Below are 17,599 nucleotides of genomic sequence, written 5' to 3' on the forward strand. Positions count from 1 at the left end.
CAGGTCTTTCAGAATCTGGTGCAAAGGCCCCTGGGGCTAAGAAAAAACAGAGAAGCCTTTCAGCCGCTGATCATTGTCTCTCAACTTCTTAGTCGGCTTTTAGAAATGGAAGTATGGCACAAAAGGTAGAGAGCCCAGGACCACAGGAAAGATGACAAAAGTTGTCTCTACTATTTGTTAATGAGAATTTATCCATCCAATATTGCCTCAGCATCTCCTTTTGTTCAGCCCTTCACTAGGTCTTGGGGATATAGAGATGTAAGGCATAGCCCTGAACTTCAGAGTTCACCAGATGCTCTCTCATTCATTACCTCATTTTAATGAGTAATACAGCAAATACAATTCCAGTAGGTTTTCACTTCTATGGCAGATATTTACAAGCAGCTGAGGAAACAGAAAAGTCCCTGGACCAGACTGAGGAAAAAGAGGGTGTCGGGAAAGCTTCTGGAAGAAGACCCATGTATGTTTTTTAATACAGAGGAATTAGAAAGATAAAGGAGGTGGGAACACCGGCCTATGGGGACCGCTCATTATTTGCTGAATATATGAATCAGAGAAGCAGCATGTGCCAAGGCAGAGCTATGACAGCATAATGTCTCAGGGGACCATGACTATTTCAGCACGCGGGGCTGCATTTCCCCCATTGATCTGCTCTCCTGTTGTCTCCTTCCCCACCTCTAGCACCTAAAATACACATTGGTCTTGACCCCAAGGAGGAAGAAACCTCCTGGTGGTACAGCAACTGGAACAGAATACATAAGGCCTTCCCTTTCCCACATACAAAAGCACTACTATGGGACTGCTAAACAAAAAATTATCTAAACACATTTCATCTCCTTTTATAAGTCCAATGAAGAAAAGCTTTTAAAAAAATGAATGCTTCAGCTGTGCAAGCAGTGGCGGAGCAGGGTGGCAGCTCTGCACCCAAACAAGAAAGGCAGCTGAGTGCCTAAGGGGGCTGGTTACATACAGGGGAGCTGACATGCATATTGAGGATAATGGGAGCCAAGTTTCTCACTGCCCAGGTAAGGAGTCAGAAATATGAAAAAGGAGAAGCTAGAATGAACCTTCTGGTGTTGGATTAGAATTAAGAGTACCAGAGTAAACTAACAGTTTTCAATACCCACGTATTTACATAAAAATATAGATGTAAATGTGTATTTATTTTTTGTGTGTCCACCAAGAGGTCTTTGGGAGCAGTGAGACTCCCAGTAACAATGAGCACATCCAGAACAAGGTTTTGGTTTCTAAATACAAATTCCATTGAAGGGAACCAGAACTCCTTGGAGAAATGGCTGATTCCAGGGCTGGGCACAGAAAGTACAAGAGCCCAGCATATATTATTGTGCCAGAAAGTAAGGAAGTACTCAGAGTGGTAAGGGCACATCAAAACAGAAGCCAGCTTTAAGACAGCACACAATGGAAACATAGAACATTCAAGTACCAAAATAATGATAGTAATAGATTATATACCATTGAATAAAAGAGGAATGAGTCCATACAGATACAAACAATAAATGGGTGGGGGGAGGGGGAAGAATGCCAGAATATAGGAGTGCACTAATAAACGTAGAAGGAATTATTGAAATTGAAAATCATCCCTTGGCAACCATTATAATATTAATTAACTCAGGCAAGAAACATCAATAGATACTAAAACTAATGAGCAAATTTTTGACGAGAAATAGGATATTTACAAACGTTCAAAATATCTTGCCATTAAAGTACTTATGAAATACAAAGGGACAAAGAGCATCTTTCCACGGGAGAAGCCTGGCAGACACCACTTTCCTTAAGTGGTCAAAGTGGACATCACCAGTCATGGGACAAATTGACACCCTGTACCACCTCATGAGACACAGTGAGAAGAGCACAGCAGCACTTCTATATTTCTTCCATCAGTGCTCCTGTTTCTCAGGCCTTACACCAGTGAACCAGTGTTCTCCCATTTCCCTCCAATGACAGCACACTGTGGGACTCCAAGGCCTCCATAACCATGAGCCAATTCCCATAATAAACCTCTGTCTATCCAGCCACTCGCCCACCCATGCATCCATCCATCCTACTGGCTGTTTTTCCGGAGAACCCCGATTTACACAAAGCCCATGTAGAGAGCTAATAAAAGTGTAGGATAGAGCTTCTCAATCTTTTCATCATGGCAAACATACTTGTACAACACACTGGGGAAAACAGATGGGGAGTTTTGGGGTTATGGTTGAGGAAGACAGGTTCCCTCACTGCCCTGAAGACCACCACACAGGCTGGAGAAGGATCACTATCTCTGAACATCTATACCCATTGCAAGCTGAGTTGGGAAATTGTGAAATAGGAAAATGAGGAAGGCCTAGATCAAAGGCAACAAGAATGGAAAACTAAGTTTGTCTGAGACATAAGGCAAAAGTTTGGGATGACTGCTTTCTAATTTTTGCTTGTAGAAGACAAGTTAGATCATACCTGTTAAAGGATCCATTACTATTAAGATGGCCTCTTGTCACAGTATTTCAAGCTCAATGGCAGAGACCATTTTGGCATCTGTTGCACTACTCACATGAAGCAGCACTGCATGTAATGCAGTTTGTCATCACTGTTTCTTTGGTCCTTTCATCCTCCTCTCTATGGTGAAAACATTACTGAGGGGCCATTGCTTTCCAAATCTAACTACATCACGATAACTAACTACAACCAATTTGTCATTATCATTATCCTTGTAGTTCCCCAAACATTAAAAGTGCTGTATCTTTTTCCTAACATGTCAAGCTTTTAGTCCCTACCTCATCATTGTCCTTCCCGTCCTCCCATCCCCAAACAACACACACACAGTCCTGGAAACTACCCTGCCACCCAAACAAGTCCATCTGCTATCCTCCTCCCTCAAGGGTTCCACCCATTCTCTTCTTCCAGGCAGTGGTTAAAATGCTTCCTCTATCTGCCCCAACCTCCACCCCAGGGCCCAAAGATTCCCAGATGCATTCATCTGACTTCTGTTTTGGTTGATTTATCACTATGCTAGGTGCTTTTGACAGTGTGTGCAGTGCTGAATTCCATTTTCTTACTATCAGAACAAGAAAACAGCATAGCAACAGCTAAGAGAAATCTCAAAGTAGTCACTTAGACATCACTAGGCTAGCACACCAGGCAGACAATGTTCCTTCTTCTGTGAGTGGAGATACTGGGAGTGCTAACATTCCTCTGGAAAGAGCCTGTGACAGTCATACAGAAACCAAACTAAAGCTAAGACCTGAAGTTAAGAGTCTACGAATGACAAAACAGGACTAAAAAGCATCACATAACTTGTGATGGACTAGTCAGTTTAGGACAGTGGTGGCAAAATTTCTCTATTAAGGGCCATAGAATAGGTATTTAGGCTTTCCAGGTCATATAGCCTTTGTGTCAATAAATGTGAATCATAATTTTCACATGATAAATTTTTAAAAAATCCATTAACAAAAATGAAGATGATCTTTGCTCATGGACCATACTACAGGTTGTAAGCCAGACTTGGCTCATGAAATTGTAGTCTGCCAACCTCTCTGGCTTAGAAGAACAAAATGGAAAATGGACAGGAGAGGATAACTGAAAGAGCATGTGCCTGAACCTCATGGTTAGGGAATATGCCAAAATAGACTTGGTCAAGAAGTACTCATGCCCTGAAATTGCTTTTGGTTGAATTAATTTGTAGCAGCTTTATGCCCTGAAATTTACTTTGGGGTTGAATACTTTAGTGGCAGCTTTATGCTGGCTGCTAGAACACGCGCGCACGCGCACACACACACACACACACACAAATAGGAATTCTACTGTAATCTCTAAAAGCCATCATGACTTCTGACTTCCATCCCATCACCATTATGTGTTGGTTGAGAAAAGAACCAGGGTACCCAAGAAAAGCAATCTAGTGCCTGGTCTCTTATATGCTATATTCACCAATTACTAAAGAAAACAGAAGTATCAGTGATAAAGGCATTGTCAACTTTCAATCTAAGATTGTATGTGAGAGAATCACTTAAAAAATGAGAAATGCAATGTTGGATGTATTGAAAATATTTTATAATCAATTCTCTAGAATCCTAGCCATCTAGTACAGGAAAAATATGGTGGAACACTTCAGTATTTTTAAACAATGAAAAGAAATATTTAACTAAAGGATGGCATAAGAATTTTACAAATATGAATTTAGGTTTCCTCACATTTTCCATAGAGCAACTAAACAGTAAAAATATTTCAAGAAATAGATGACAGTATACCTCAAATGCAAAATTCCAAAGTCAAATTAGCCACTTACATTAAGAGTTTTACCAAAACTGTTTGTAAATTAAACAATAACAGCAAAAGGCACAAAAAGCCTATTTCTTTTATGGAGTCTTAGTTGATTCTTTAAGAAGCAGATAATCAGGGTACTGTAAAGAATGGTCAAAACTTGGTCTGAGCTGTCTTCTGGTAACTGTTATCCTACTATCTGTAGTTTTGTTGTCCAAGACAAGAGCTCCATGCCACCAACTTCTGCTGTCACCTTCTGGAGAAAAGAAGCGGCTGCTGCTGGGGTATTTTTGTTCTGTTTCCAGTTTTCACTATGCTCTGAGCAATAGGTAGCAGATAGAATGTCATAAATAAATGAGAGTATTCCATTATCCAACCAGAAAGCCACCCCTTTCCAACCCATTGCTCTGCCTTGAAAGATGAACATATTTACGAATTGTTATTTTATTCTCCTGAGACATTATGCATGATCCATTATAAAACATACAGATAATACAAAGTCCAAAAATCTGTCATTTTTATGAAATAAACATGAAAATTAAACATGATACATTGTGAGGGAAAATCATGGTTTCATTTATTTTTATAAGAGACAGGTCATGAGTGCATAACGAAAAAGCTTAAAAGTCATCACCAAACTGTGCTATGGATATTGCAAGAGATTATGCAGGGAGAAATCTGTGCAAATTCAACTTCTTATTCAGTATCAGATGATAAAAAATTTATCTTTAAATAGTCCTGCTTATATTAAGGAAAACAGATTTGAAAAACTGAACAAGTAGACATCTGCCCCCTCTTTATGATGACATAACAATGCCAATGAAGAAGACTGCAAAGAAAAAATTGAGACTAAAAAAAAAAAAAAAAATCCAAATAAAGGCCAACATTGCTATTAAGATTTTTCTTTTAATATGCCATGAGATATCTTGATTGTATATTTTCCAACGTACTTTTCCAGCCACATCTCCCAATCCATCCAAAAGATTTTGCCAGTCTTTCCAATGCAATAAAAGGTGCTGCATTATAGTTCTGTCCACTTTCTCTTTTTGGAAGCAATATAATACTAATGACTTTAATGGTAATACATTCTTAGCTAATAAAGAAAAACATTTACAAATATCAGAAACCCAGCTTTGAAACATTTGCAATAATTCTGAACCGAATCAGCATTTTGTGGGTTTTTAAAAATGCAGCAGTTTGACTCACGACTTGCTGATAAACACACTTCTGCTGAGGAAAGGGGAAGAGAGAGAAAGAGTGAATGCTGCATTTCTCCACTGGCCCCCAAAGTGCTAATTTTACAAAGGGATACATCAAAAGCAAACATGCAATGGTTGGTTTAACACTTTTACTGCAATATAACAATGAAGTAAACAGTAATTAGAAACCTACCGATTTTTCTTCAAAATAAACAAAAAAATGTAAACAGGAAAATAACTCTGCCTATGCTTGTATAGCTTCTCAAATCATGTTAGAAGGGTCTCACATTCAATGATCAAGAAATTTTAAAATAGCAGTATTTTCATTTTAAGAAAAGGTTCCCTTTCTCCCTCCCCCAACCCAAGTATTTAACATGAAAGAATGGGCTTCCTTACATATTAATTTTATGCTATGTAAAGCAGCAACAATAACCATCAATAATTTGGCATGTTTGTTTACAACTGCTCCAAAAGTTTTTTCAATTTCACAATGCCATTATCCAGTGTTGCCATGAAACAGAGACTGTAAATTTCTAGGTAGCAAAGATTCTTTCTGGAACCAATGTTAAGTCAAAGAAATATAAAGCAGGGCATTACACTAAATTTCTGGATCTAGTACACTAAAAAGAGTGAAACCTACGAAGTTACCTACTTTTTTATAGAAGAAATAAAGATCTGCAAAAGCTGATTTTTGGTTGTATAATATTTTACACACTGTGTGGATTTGCGGCATCTGCTAATTGAAGCAGACATGCACTGTATTTATCCCTGCCCTATGTCCTAGATCCCTCCCTCCCCACCCCCACCAATCTACTACCTTATACCAAGTATTGTGGATATGAGCCCAAGTCATCCCAGACAATCCAGTGAACAAAGTTAGTGTAATGCACTGGTGTGAAGTGTGAGATACAAAAAAGTCCCTTTCAATCTTCATCAAAGTTCTGCTGTAGAAGAAAATTGGCAGCCAAATTCTCATTCTTCTCACAAGCAAAATATGCTTGTATCACAAGTCCTTCAGGAAATCCTAATGCCTTTAACTGGAAGAAAAAAAGGTAAAAAAAAAAAAAATATATATATATATATATACATATATGTATATAAATTCAACCCAATTATGGCATATTTAATTTTATTTACATATTAAAGGTTAAAGCATAGCACTATTGACAGATAATTAAATGAAAACATACCACACAAAAAAGCTCTTCAGAATTTGACATAAATTCATCCCTATCTGAATATGGATTTATTGTCCAACCCAAGAGTCTAGATTCCATCTAGTCCCATTCCTTTTTTTTTTTAAAAAAGATGATTGGTAAGGGGATCTTAACCCTTGGCTTGGTGTTGTCAGCATGCTCAGCCAGTGAGCTAACCAGCCATCCCTATATAGGATCTGAACCCGTGGCCTTGGTCTTATGAGCACCGCACTCTTCCGAGTGAGCCACGGGCCGGCCCTAGTCCCATTCCTTTAACAGCCACCTAAAAAAAGTCTTTGTTCCTAGTTAAAGCTATTAGACTAACAGATACTATGCAAACAGTCTTTGGCATTTAACACTAAAAATTAGTTGCTCGCTGTCCTGGTTTAAAAAGAAATGAAACCTACAGAAATTTGTAAATCAAACAACTTTTAGTATATAAAGAGTGAAGATAAGGAGAACACCTGGGGAAGAGTTTGAGTACCTCACCTACTTATTTGTAACAGCAAATTATGTTTTATTTGTTAAAACAACTTGTGTCTTTCACTCGGATCAAACTTCACTCTCAATCTCCTTGCCTTATTCAATACTTCATACTAGGAAGACAGATGATCAATTATTAGCAACATTACATGATATATTTTGAAATCAAGACATAGTGTTCTATTTTTATCTTAACATTTATTGCATGTTTTCCAGTCCATAACACTGGGAGGACTGACTGGTTAGCTCAATTGGTCAGAGCATGGCGCTGATAACACCAAAGGTCAAAGGTTCAGATTCCCCTACAGGCCAACTGCTCCTCCCCCACAAAAGAAAAAAGGATGGTCACAACACTGGGGGAGAGAAATAGCATTTTAAATGGTGATACCAGCTATTTCATTTTCCTAGTCTATTAAAAAATAGTTTGTGACTCAATACTCACTACTTTTAAGTCTTTAAACACCAAGGTCAATTACCTAACTCACTAGATACTATCATTTGTCAGCCAAGTGTTATTTATGAATACACTCCTCAATTGTCTCAATCACCTTGTGGTTGACTCTATCTAGAAATGACCTTTGAAAACTGGGCAAAAACCCCAATTCAGAATGATAACTATTCATCTGTGAAAGGAGAAGTAAGAAACTAAAAAATGAGTTTGTTATCTAGGTCTTGTCCAGATTAAAGCTAGGCTAGCTGAAGTAAAAGACAGACAGACAGGGCACAACCCAACCACATGCTTCTTCTACAAGACACACTTTGGACTCAAAGACACAAATATGCTGAAGGTAAAAGGACAGAAAAAGATATATACCCTGCAAACAGCAACCAAAAGAGAGTTGAAGTAGTTACACTATATCAGACAAAATAACTTTTTAAGATTAAAAATTGTTACTAGAAACAAAAGATATTTTATGATAAAAAAGAGGAAGATAAAACAATTATAAACATGTTACAACAGAGCTCCAAAATACATGAAACAAAAACTGACAGAAATGAAGGAAGAAATTAACAACTCAACAATAACAGTGGAGACTTCAAGGGGGTACCCACTTTCAATAATAGACATAAAAGCCAGGCTGAAGACTGATAAGGAAATTAAAGACGTGAATAGCACTATAAACCAACTAGACCTAACAGAAATTATAAAACACTTAACAAAAGCAGATTATACATTCTTCTCAAATATACATGAGACATTCTTCAAGAAAGACCATGTTAGGCCATAAAACAAGCCTTAATAAATTTTAAAGTATTGAAATTATAGAGTATTTTCTCTGGAATGACGTTAGAAATAAACAGAAGAAAATTTGGGAAATTCATAAATATGTGGAAATCAACACAATCCTAAACTAACGGATCAAAGGAAAAAAATCACAAGGAAAATAAGAAAATAAGATGAATGAAAACAAAAGCACAACATATTAAAACTTATGCTGCTATAGCAGTGCTTAGAGGGAATTTTATAGCTGTAAAGATCTATATTAAGAAATTTCATCAACCAGCTACAAAAAAAAGATCTTTAATAATCTAATATTCCACGTTAACAAAGTAGGAAAAAAAAAGAGCAAACTAAATCCAAAGCAAGCAGTAGAAGGGAAATAATAAAGATTAGAGAGAAAATAAAATAAAGACTAAACAATAAAAACAACAGAATCAACAAAACTAAAAGTTGGTTCTTTTTAAAAAGCTTATGCCAAACAGCTTCACTGGTGAATTCTATCAACTGTTTAAAGAATTAACACCAGTTCCTAATAAATTATTCCAAACAGAAGAGGAGTAAATACCTTCCAACTCATTCTATAAGGCCAGTATTACCCTGATACCAAAATCAGACAAGGACATCACAAGGAAACTACAGACCAATATTCCTTATGAATACAGATGCAAAAATCCTCAACAAAATACTAGCAGACTGAATCCAGTAATGTATTAAAAGGATTATATATACCATGACTAGGAATACCTTGCCAGGAATGCGAGGTTGGTTCAACATACAAAAATCAATCAACATAATAAAGCATATTAAAAGAACTTTAAAATTAGACAATCATCTCACAGAAAAAGCATCTGGCAAAATACAACACTCAAACAAACTAGGAATAGAAGAGAACTTCTTCAACCTGATAAAGGGCATCCACAAAAACCCCATAGCTAACATCATGCTGAATGGTGAAAGACAATGCTTTTCCCCTGCTAAGATCAAGAACAAGACAAGGATATTGGCTGTTGCTACTTCTATAAAACAATATATTGGAGGCTCTAAACAGGGCAATTAGACAAGAAAAAGAAATAAAGGGCATTTATATTAGAAAAGTAAAAGTATCTCTATTTGCAGATGATATAATCTTGTTTATAGAAAATCCTAAGGAACACATAACTTATTTGAACTAATAAGTTCAGGAAGATTTTAAGACATAAGATCAATATACAAAATTGTATTTCTATATAACTAGCAGCAAACAATCCAAAAATGAAATTAAGAGAACAATTCCACTTATAAGAAGCATCAAAAAGAATAAAAATACTTAGGAATAAATACAATAAAAGAAGTGCAAAACTATTACCCTGGAAACTGAAGAACACTGTTGAAAGAAATTATAGAAAACCTAATAAAGAAAAAAAAAATTTTATGTTCATGTCTTGGTAAAACTTAATATTATTAACATGGCAATCCTTCCCCAAATTCATCTACAGAATAAGCACAATCTCTATAAAAATCTCAGCCAGCTTTTCTGCAGAAATCAAAGAAGTTGACCATAAAATTGGTACAGAAATACAAGGGGCTCCAGAATACCCCAAATCATCTTGAGCAACAAGAACAAAATTGGAACATGCAACACTTCCCAATTTAAAAACTTATTGGAAAGTCACAGTAATAAAGACAATGACGTATTGACATAAGGATAAACATACAGATCAATGGGACAGAACTGAGAGTCCAGAAATAAACACTCACATTTATGGTCAATTGATTTTCAACAGGGTGCTGAGATAATTTAATGAGGAAAGGGTAGTCTTTTCAACAAATGGTGCTGGGGCAACTGGATATCCACATGCAAACGCATTCTTTTGTATGCCAGACTCCTGCACCTCACACCATATACAAAAAAGTAACTCAAAATGGATCACAGACCTATATGTAAGAGATATAAACTCTTAGGAGAAAAGATAGGAGTAAACCACTTGACCTTGGATGAGGCAGTGTTGTCTTAGATATGACATCAAAAGCACAAGCAAAAATAGAAAAAATACCTCAAACACAGAGATCAGGAACTGATAACCTTAACCTCAAAAGAAAAAACAGTTGCTATAAAATAACTGAGGTGAGTGTTGTTCACTCATTTGTGTTAAGGGAGAAAAAACACCACCACAATATATAAAATATCTTTTAGGAAACATGTACATATAGTTCTCATATAATTCATATACATATTTACTTTACATTTTAGTGACAACAGTGAAGTAAAGTTTGAACTATAAATAAAAAATGAGTAATCTAGAATCGGGTATACACTTTACTACTGCCAGTCCTTGGTTTAACAAAGAACAAGATGGGGGAGAAGGGATAAGAAGAAACTGTCTTTACTGCAATCTCTAGGGCAATGCTCTGTTGGCTTTGCTCAACAGAACCACCACCAATAAATGGAAGAGCTCTTTATCTGCTCTATCCCATAGTAGCCACTAGCCCTATGTGACTATTGAGCATTTGAAATGTGGCTAGTGTGACCAAGGAACTGAATTTTTTGTTTTAAACTCACCCTTTCTATAGCTTCTTTTTCCTGAGGCGTTACTTGAATGTAGTTCATATGACCACTTCCAGCTTCTGCAATTCCTCCACTACCACCTCCACCCCCTCCTCCTCCTTGACCACCAGCTTCTTGAACCGGTTCATTTAACATCTGAATAAAATGCTCCTGATGCTGGCTAATTTGCTGTGGTGATTTGAAAGACAGAGGCAAACAATATATTGATATTAAATATCTTCATAGAAATAGGAATTTAAAATAAAAATAACAGAAAAAGCTTTAACTTTACAATTGGAATATTTCAGAGTGATTCTGGATTATTAATTCTTTGAAAGGATGGATTTCTTGTATATTATTAAAGATACAGTAAACAGTGAAGAAAACTCAAATTCTCTTTCATAAAGGCCCCCTGCTCCCAATCAATGTTAAGAAACTATTGTGGAACTATAAGAGATAGAATTTATTCTTTATATCTATCTATCTATCTATCTATCTATCTATCTATCTATCTATCTATCTATCTATCTATCTATCTATCTATCTATCATGTTTTAAACATCCACATTAATAGACAAAACAATGCTGTACAAAATTCACATACTTGGTGATCTGAGCATTAAATAAACCTACAGCTATGTTTTCTAAGAGGCAGTGCTCCAGTGGTAATAAGCTTGCAAAAAGTGATTTTAAAATTTTGTTAAGCAGTTTGTTAAATAACCTCTCAGATTCTTTAATATTCATGGGAAATCTCCAAGAAGGAAATATAAAGTGTTTCCAAAACATTATTTGACCAACTTATATTAATCTAACCTCTGCACCCCTACTCTTTTTTTCAGTACACCTATCTAGAGCATAACATTCTACTGAGTGTAACTTGGAAGAATGGTTTAACCATTCTCAAATAGAGTTGCAGGAGACTGGAAGAGGAATGAAAGTTCATGGACTTTTTCAATATGTGATATACACTGTAACCCCACTTTTGAAATTAACACTGATTAAAGAATTACCTGCAGTAACTGAGGATTCTCTCGACCTATCTGTTGTAGCAATGCTGGAAGCAGGGAAGGATTCTGTTGAATAATTTGTCTCATCTGTTGAAACTGAGGCTGATTCCGTAAAAATTCAAGGGGATGTCCTAAAATACACAAACATTTTTAAACAAAAGCAGTAAATAAATATACAAAGAGCTGGTTAAATCATACATTTAGACAGCAAACATTACCATGTAAAAAATGATTTGAGTTCTCAGATGTAATAAAGTGAAGTAAATAATGATGAACTCTTCAACCAACTTGCAAGTCTTATACTATAGAAATTACTCCTATTAGCAAAGGTGGAGAGTGCAGAACACTGTAAAAACCAAGCTTTCCTAAAACTGCCCTGGGCGCTCAGAATTAGTGAATAATACTAAAAACTTGTGCCCTGCATGTGTTCTATAATAATAAAAAGTACTCAAAGGTGTTCCTGTTGCTCAAAAGTTCCTAAGAAAAATATATACCAGGACTAACAAAACCAAAATACCCATTTACTTTATAATACAACCCCAAACCCTCAAAACCAGAATCTGAGCTTGAATTCTTGGGAAATGCTAAACCAAAGAAGTGGGAGAAAGATATTTAATACTTAAAAGTTAGAGTTGAAGTCTGCAGATCAGGAGGAGTTTTAATACAAACTTAATTACAATTAGAAGACGTTTGGTTATTATCATGATCTATAAAAACTTGAGACAAGCTTCAAGACAATTTAGTACTAATACATCTAGAATTCTTTAGTCTAAGATCCCTTCACAATAATAAATAATAAAACCAAATAAGGCACAAAATACAGAACATGTAACTTTTTGGGCATGCTGCTGCTTGTCTAGTTATGCTATAGGAAACTAAATATTATATACACTGGACAGATCATCTAGGCAACAAATCAACAGAGTGATCATTACTCTTTCAGAAGGAGAGAAGAAATCTAGGGTTATCAGCAGGGCTGGGGTGGGAGGGGGACAAGGAGAGATTGAACAAGAGGCACAAAAAATAAGGATGATTTGTAACAATATATATGCTAGTAAATATTGATTTGATCAACATATGTCAATGTTGAACCCCCAAAATATGTATAATCATTTATGATTCAATAAAAAAAAAAAAAAAAAAAAAGAATTTTGGGGCTGGCTGTTTAGCTCATTTGGTTAGACTACAGTATGACACCAAGGTCAAGGGTTTAGATCCCCATACTGGCCAGTCACCCTCAACCCCCACCCTCACCAAAAGAATTTTGTTTTGGGGGTTACTAATGAGTAATGAGAACTTTTAGATGTATGCTGTCATTTTCTACATTATTCAGGAAGACAAGTTTAAATTAAAGTGGCTATTTATTCTTCTATGCATAACTAGTTTTATAGATGAAGACAATGAGACTCAGAGACTAAGTTACCTAATAAGTGCAGAATGAAAGAGCACCCCAAACCTGAATCAGAGAGGTGACCTTTTCTTCCCACTACCATGCTGAATCTCAATAAACACAAAGCTTGTTCTCCAGAAGATTGTACACAAAGTGCTTAGGGATACCTGTCAACCAGAGCTGACTGCCATAATTAGGTCTAGAAAATGCATGAAAAATGGCCTCTGCAAAATTAACAGTTTAAATTACTTTATCAATATACACAAGAAAGAATGAAGGAGAACACTATGGAAAGAATAAAGGTGGACACTAAGGAAAGAATGAAAATGAACACTGTAATTCCTAGGCCTACAACGGGCTCCAGGCTTTGCTCTGTAGTCAGACCTATGGCAATGAAGTGTGGGTACTGACTAGCAAGGAGACCTGAATTCAAGCTTTGCTTTCCCCCACAAATACAAGATATTAAACCTCTCGGTTTCATTTCCTTGGTTGTATAACTACTAAGATCCTGCTGGCTCTGAAATCATACATATTTTATAACAGGGAAATAAAGAGATAAGGAGAGTAAATCATTCTGAATGGCTTCAAAATGTAACACTAAATGCAAACTGGAAAACATTTTTCCCTTAAAATAAACTAAAAAGAACATGCCCTTGTCAAAACTGCAGCAGTGATGTTTGATATAAACATCCACTTAGTAGAATTCCGATTGGTAGAATCCACTTTACACCCACTATGTAGAATTTCTTTTCTCTCTCACTAACATTAATAAATAAAGGACTTTAAAAGTTTTCCAAATGCTTTGGGAACAACCCTCACTCCTAAAGTATTTCAGATTAAATGATTTTACACTAAAAATTCAGGACCATTTCCTCCCCATCCAAAGATTCCACTTTACCTCCAGAACTTGTTGTTGTAGTCGTTGCTGTAGTAGTTGCTGCAGCTGCAGCCACTGCTGAAGACTGAGGAGCCCCAGTACTAGCTGCTTGAGGGGGGTCAACCACAGCCTGACTTTCTCTATCTCCAGGGATTCCCTATAACACAATTTCCAAGCTTTAAGATATCCCATTATACAAAATTAGTTAAATATTATACAGAGTAAAAGATTTATAGTATAATATCCTTGTCTAATTTCCAAAAGCATCAGACATCTGCTTCAATTAAAAGTAAAGGATTATTAAGCTGCATGGATTCAAATTAAATAAGATATAACCAGGGAGTGTAGAAGACCCCAATATGATATAAGGCAACAATGTCCAACAGAACTTTCCACGAGCATGGAAATGTTCTCTACCTGTGCTGGCCAATGACACCTACTAGCCACATCTAATTATTAAAATTTTTAAAATATTGATATATATCCTATTAAAATTAATTTTTCCAAATACATGAAATAGATATCAAAGAATTTCAAATAATTTAACTTCTAGGTTATGTTTTTTGTAAGTTTGTAACATTTATCTTCGGAAATTATTATAGCTTAAAACTGCACTAAGACTTTATAGACACCATATTTTGATGCATATGATTTATAGACTTACCCACAACTATTAAAAAAGTCTGTATCAAATCCTTCAAGAGTACGAAAGGAGGAGAATGAAGAAGGAAATATTACAATTCAGTAAGGGATGGTAAATGCTTCCATTTCCTAATAAACCAGAAGCCAAATGCATAAACATATAATGAATGAAGGGTAATGAGCAGCAGGGTAATAGCTGCCTGCATCAGATGTCACTCCAGACATTATACACAAATGTTTTTTGAGAGTTCACCAATTCAAATCCTTAGATGAAGAGTTATTAAATGCTAACAAACTACTACTGGATATACATATTTAGGGTCCAGAGCTTCCATGAAATTCTCAAACAGATTTGTTAAAATAAAAAGTTAATCATCACTGCTATAGATCTACCTATAATTCTCACATATGGTATATATAGCCTCTTATTAGATAAGTGACCAACGTTTTTCTTTCCATCCATTCACCTTCACTTATATGTTAACTAGTAACAGTTAAGGGTAGCCTTTTTTTTTTCTTCCCAGTTTATGAAACAAAGAGTAAATATGTCAAAAATACTTCAAACTATTTCATAAACTCATCTCTCATCTATTTATTTGCATGTGATGCTACATACCAGTTTTAAAATCCAGTAACTTGGGAAATAGTGATAATTTTTTTTAACTTAAAAATTTCACGTCCATTAAGTAAAAGTGTTTTATACTATTAAACTTATGCAGGATTCCAAATCAGGAATAAATTAAAACCATTCCATAAAAGGAAAGACAACACTTTTACAGAATCTGTTTGGGAGGAGGTACCCTCAAACAGGTCCAAAATCATCAATCCAATATGATTCCTCAATTCCAAACAAATTGAATAAAAAACTGCCAGCATATAAATGCAATATGTTATCCAATAGGATAACAGAAAAGTGAATTTGGAAAGAAAAAATGATATGCTAAGAAAAGGTTTTTTGTATCTCACATGCAAATGCACGGGTAAATAACTAGTGGAGGCAGAACACTTATCTGGCTTATAACTGTGACTCTCCTGAAACTAGCTAGCTACCTGAGAAGAATTTTCTAACAGAAGTACAACCTAGAAAAAAAAGAATGGCTTTAACTGTGAACTGTATTCCCCACAGCGTTAGGATTGTGGATCTAGGATGATGTTTAGGGCAATTCAGACTGTGACAATACTCCAAGACACCAAAGACAATCGTAGAATAAAATTTCAAGACTAAAAATAGGTTAATCCAATGTTATTCCAAAATTTTATGTGTTGTTTTAGCCTGTACCACATCTTTACAACTAGCAGACTTTCTCATCTTAATAAAATATCAGGGGTTTCAATGTCCACAACAGCCTATTTCTCAAAAACCTTTATTGTCAGTTAAAATCCAAACCAAAACAAAACAAAAATACCTTATTCAAAAGTTCAACTGCTTCTGACTATAAACAAGCTAACAAATGCCAACGAAACCAGGCAACGGAATCATACATTAAAGTAGCATCACAAATTAAATGCATGATGCTATGCCATGTAACAGAGTCTGAATGCGAGGACACGAAATTAGAGAGTCCACGATCTAAATAAAACCATTCCTTAACCCCATGCAAAAATCTGGAATCAAGTTGCTCAGATAGCCAGAATCTAAATTTTAATGTAAAATCTCCCAATTTTTTTAAGTTGTCAAATAATTACAAAATTTACACAGTCAAGCAAATAAAATTTGGCCTGGGCTCCCAGCTTGAAATTTTTGCTCTAAATAATTCACCCAGGATCATACTGGCAGTTAAAAGGCTACTAAAATGTCAGAACATTAAATTAAAAATTTGCCCAGATGACACAATTGGGATATAAGGAACTAATTTGACGGGATAGCGAATTTTACAACTCATTTAGCCATTCTATTTTCTAACTAAAACCATACCAGAATGTTTTAAGAAAAGGTTACATTTTATCAACACAAAACATTAACATACTAGGAAATTATCTAGCATACATTATTCTTCTCCCATGAAATGTTAACTTTTCCTTTAAAATCTTTGTTCCTTTGAGATTTTGGTTTTAAACAACTAGCATGAAGAAGAGTAAAATATGTTTCTCACCATTAAAAGATACTCCACTGCTCTGTCAGGGTTGTTGAAACTGGCTCTCAGGGCTGCAATTACTTGCTCTCGTTCATAGCCCATTGACATGATCTCAGTTACCATATTCTCGTAAGACTGACCTGTCACTAAAAAAGGGGAGAGGAGGAGAAAGAAAAGGAACATTTAATAAGAAAAAAATTCTCTACACATTTCTTGACTGTATGCATGTATACAATGTTTCAGGCACTACTGTGCTAGAAATACAAAGATGAATAACAGTATAGATTACAAAATGTAGCACACAGAATAATGGTCCTCTAAGATGCCATGTCCTAATCCCTTAAACCTATAAATCTATTAAATTACATGGCAAAGGAGTTTAATTTGAGATAGGGAACTCATCCTGGATTATCCAGGTGGGCTCAATGTAATCATAAAAATTTTTAAAAGTAGACAGGGGGGGGGGCAGATGAGAGGTTCAGAGAAACGGAGGACTAGAGAACAAAAACAGGATCAGAGATGCTATGCTGTTGCCTTTGAAGATGGAGAAAGGGGCCATGAGCCAAGGTGCGCAGCCTTTAGAAGCTGGAAGAAACAAGGAAAGAATTCTCCCCTAGGGTCCCCAGAAAGGAACACAGCTTACCCCTTGATTTTAGCCTGACCTACAGTGCTATAATAAATCTGTGTTTACATCACTAAGTCTGTGGAAATGTATTATAGTAATAAC

At 35.7% G+C, this 17,599-nt stretch overlaps 1 protein-coding gene across 1 annotated transcript in view; it reads right to left on the reverse strand.

Annotated features, from left to right (window-relative positions):
- Nucleotides 1-4,809: 4,809 nt before the first annotated feature.
- RAD23B (RAD23 homolog B, nucleotide excision repair protein) overlaps nucleotides 4,810-17,599 on the reverse strand; it is a 42,833-nt gene continuing 30,043 nt past the window's right edge. The window contains exons 6-10 of the mRNA XM_063081916.1: nucleotides 16,891-17,018; nucleotides 14,177-14,312; nucleotides 11,892-12,019; nucleotides 10,897-11,070; nucleotides 4,810-6,493 (exon numbers count right to left, since the gene is read on the reverse strand). Of these exons, the coding sequence (XP_062937986.1) occupies nucleotides 6,380-6,493; nucleotides 10,897-11,070; nucleotides 11,892-12,019; nucleotides 14,177-14,312; nucleotides 16,891-17,018 (680 nt within the window). The 3' untranslated portion in view covers nucleotides 4,810-6,379. The remainder of the gene's footprint in view (nucleotides 6,494-10,896; nucleotides 11,071-11,891; nucleotides 12,020-14,176; nucleotides 14,313-16,890; nucleotides 17,019-17,599) is intronic.

The sequence above is a fragment of the Cynocephalus volans genome, chromosome 17 (assembly GCF_027409185.1).
Source record: "Cynocephalus volans isolate mCynVol1 chromosome 17, mCynVol1.pri, whole genome shotgun sequence".
Taxonomy (NCBI): Eukaryota; Metazoa; Chordata; class Mammalia; order Dermoptera; family Cynocephalidae; genus Cynocephalus; species Cynocephalus volans.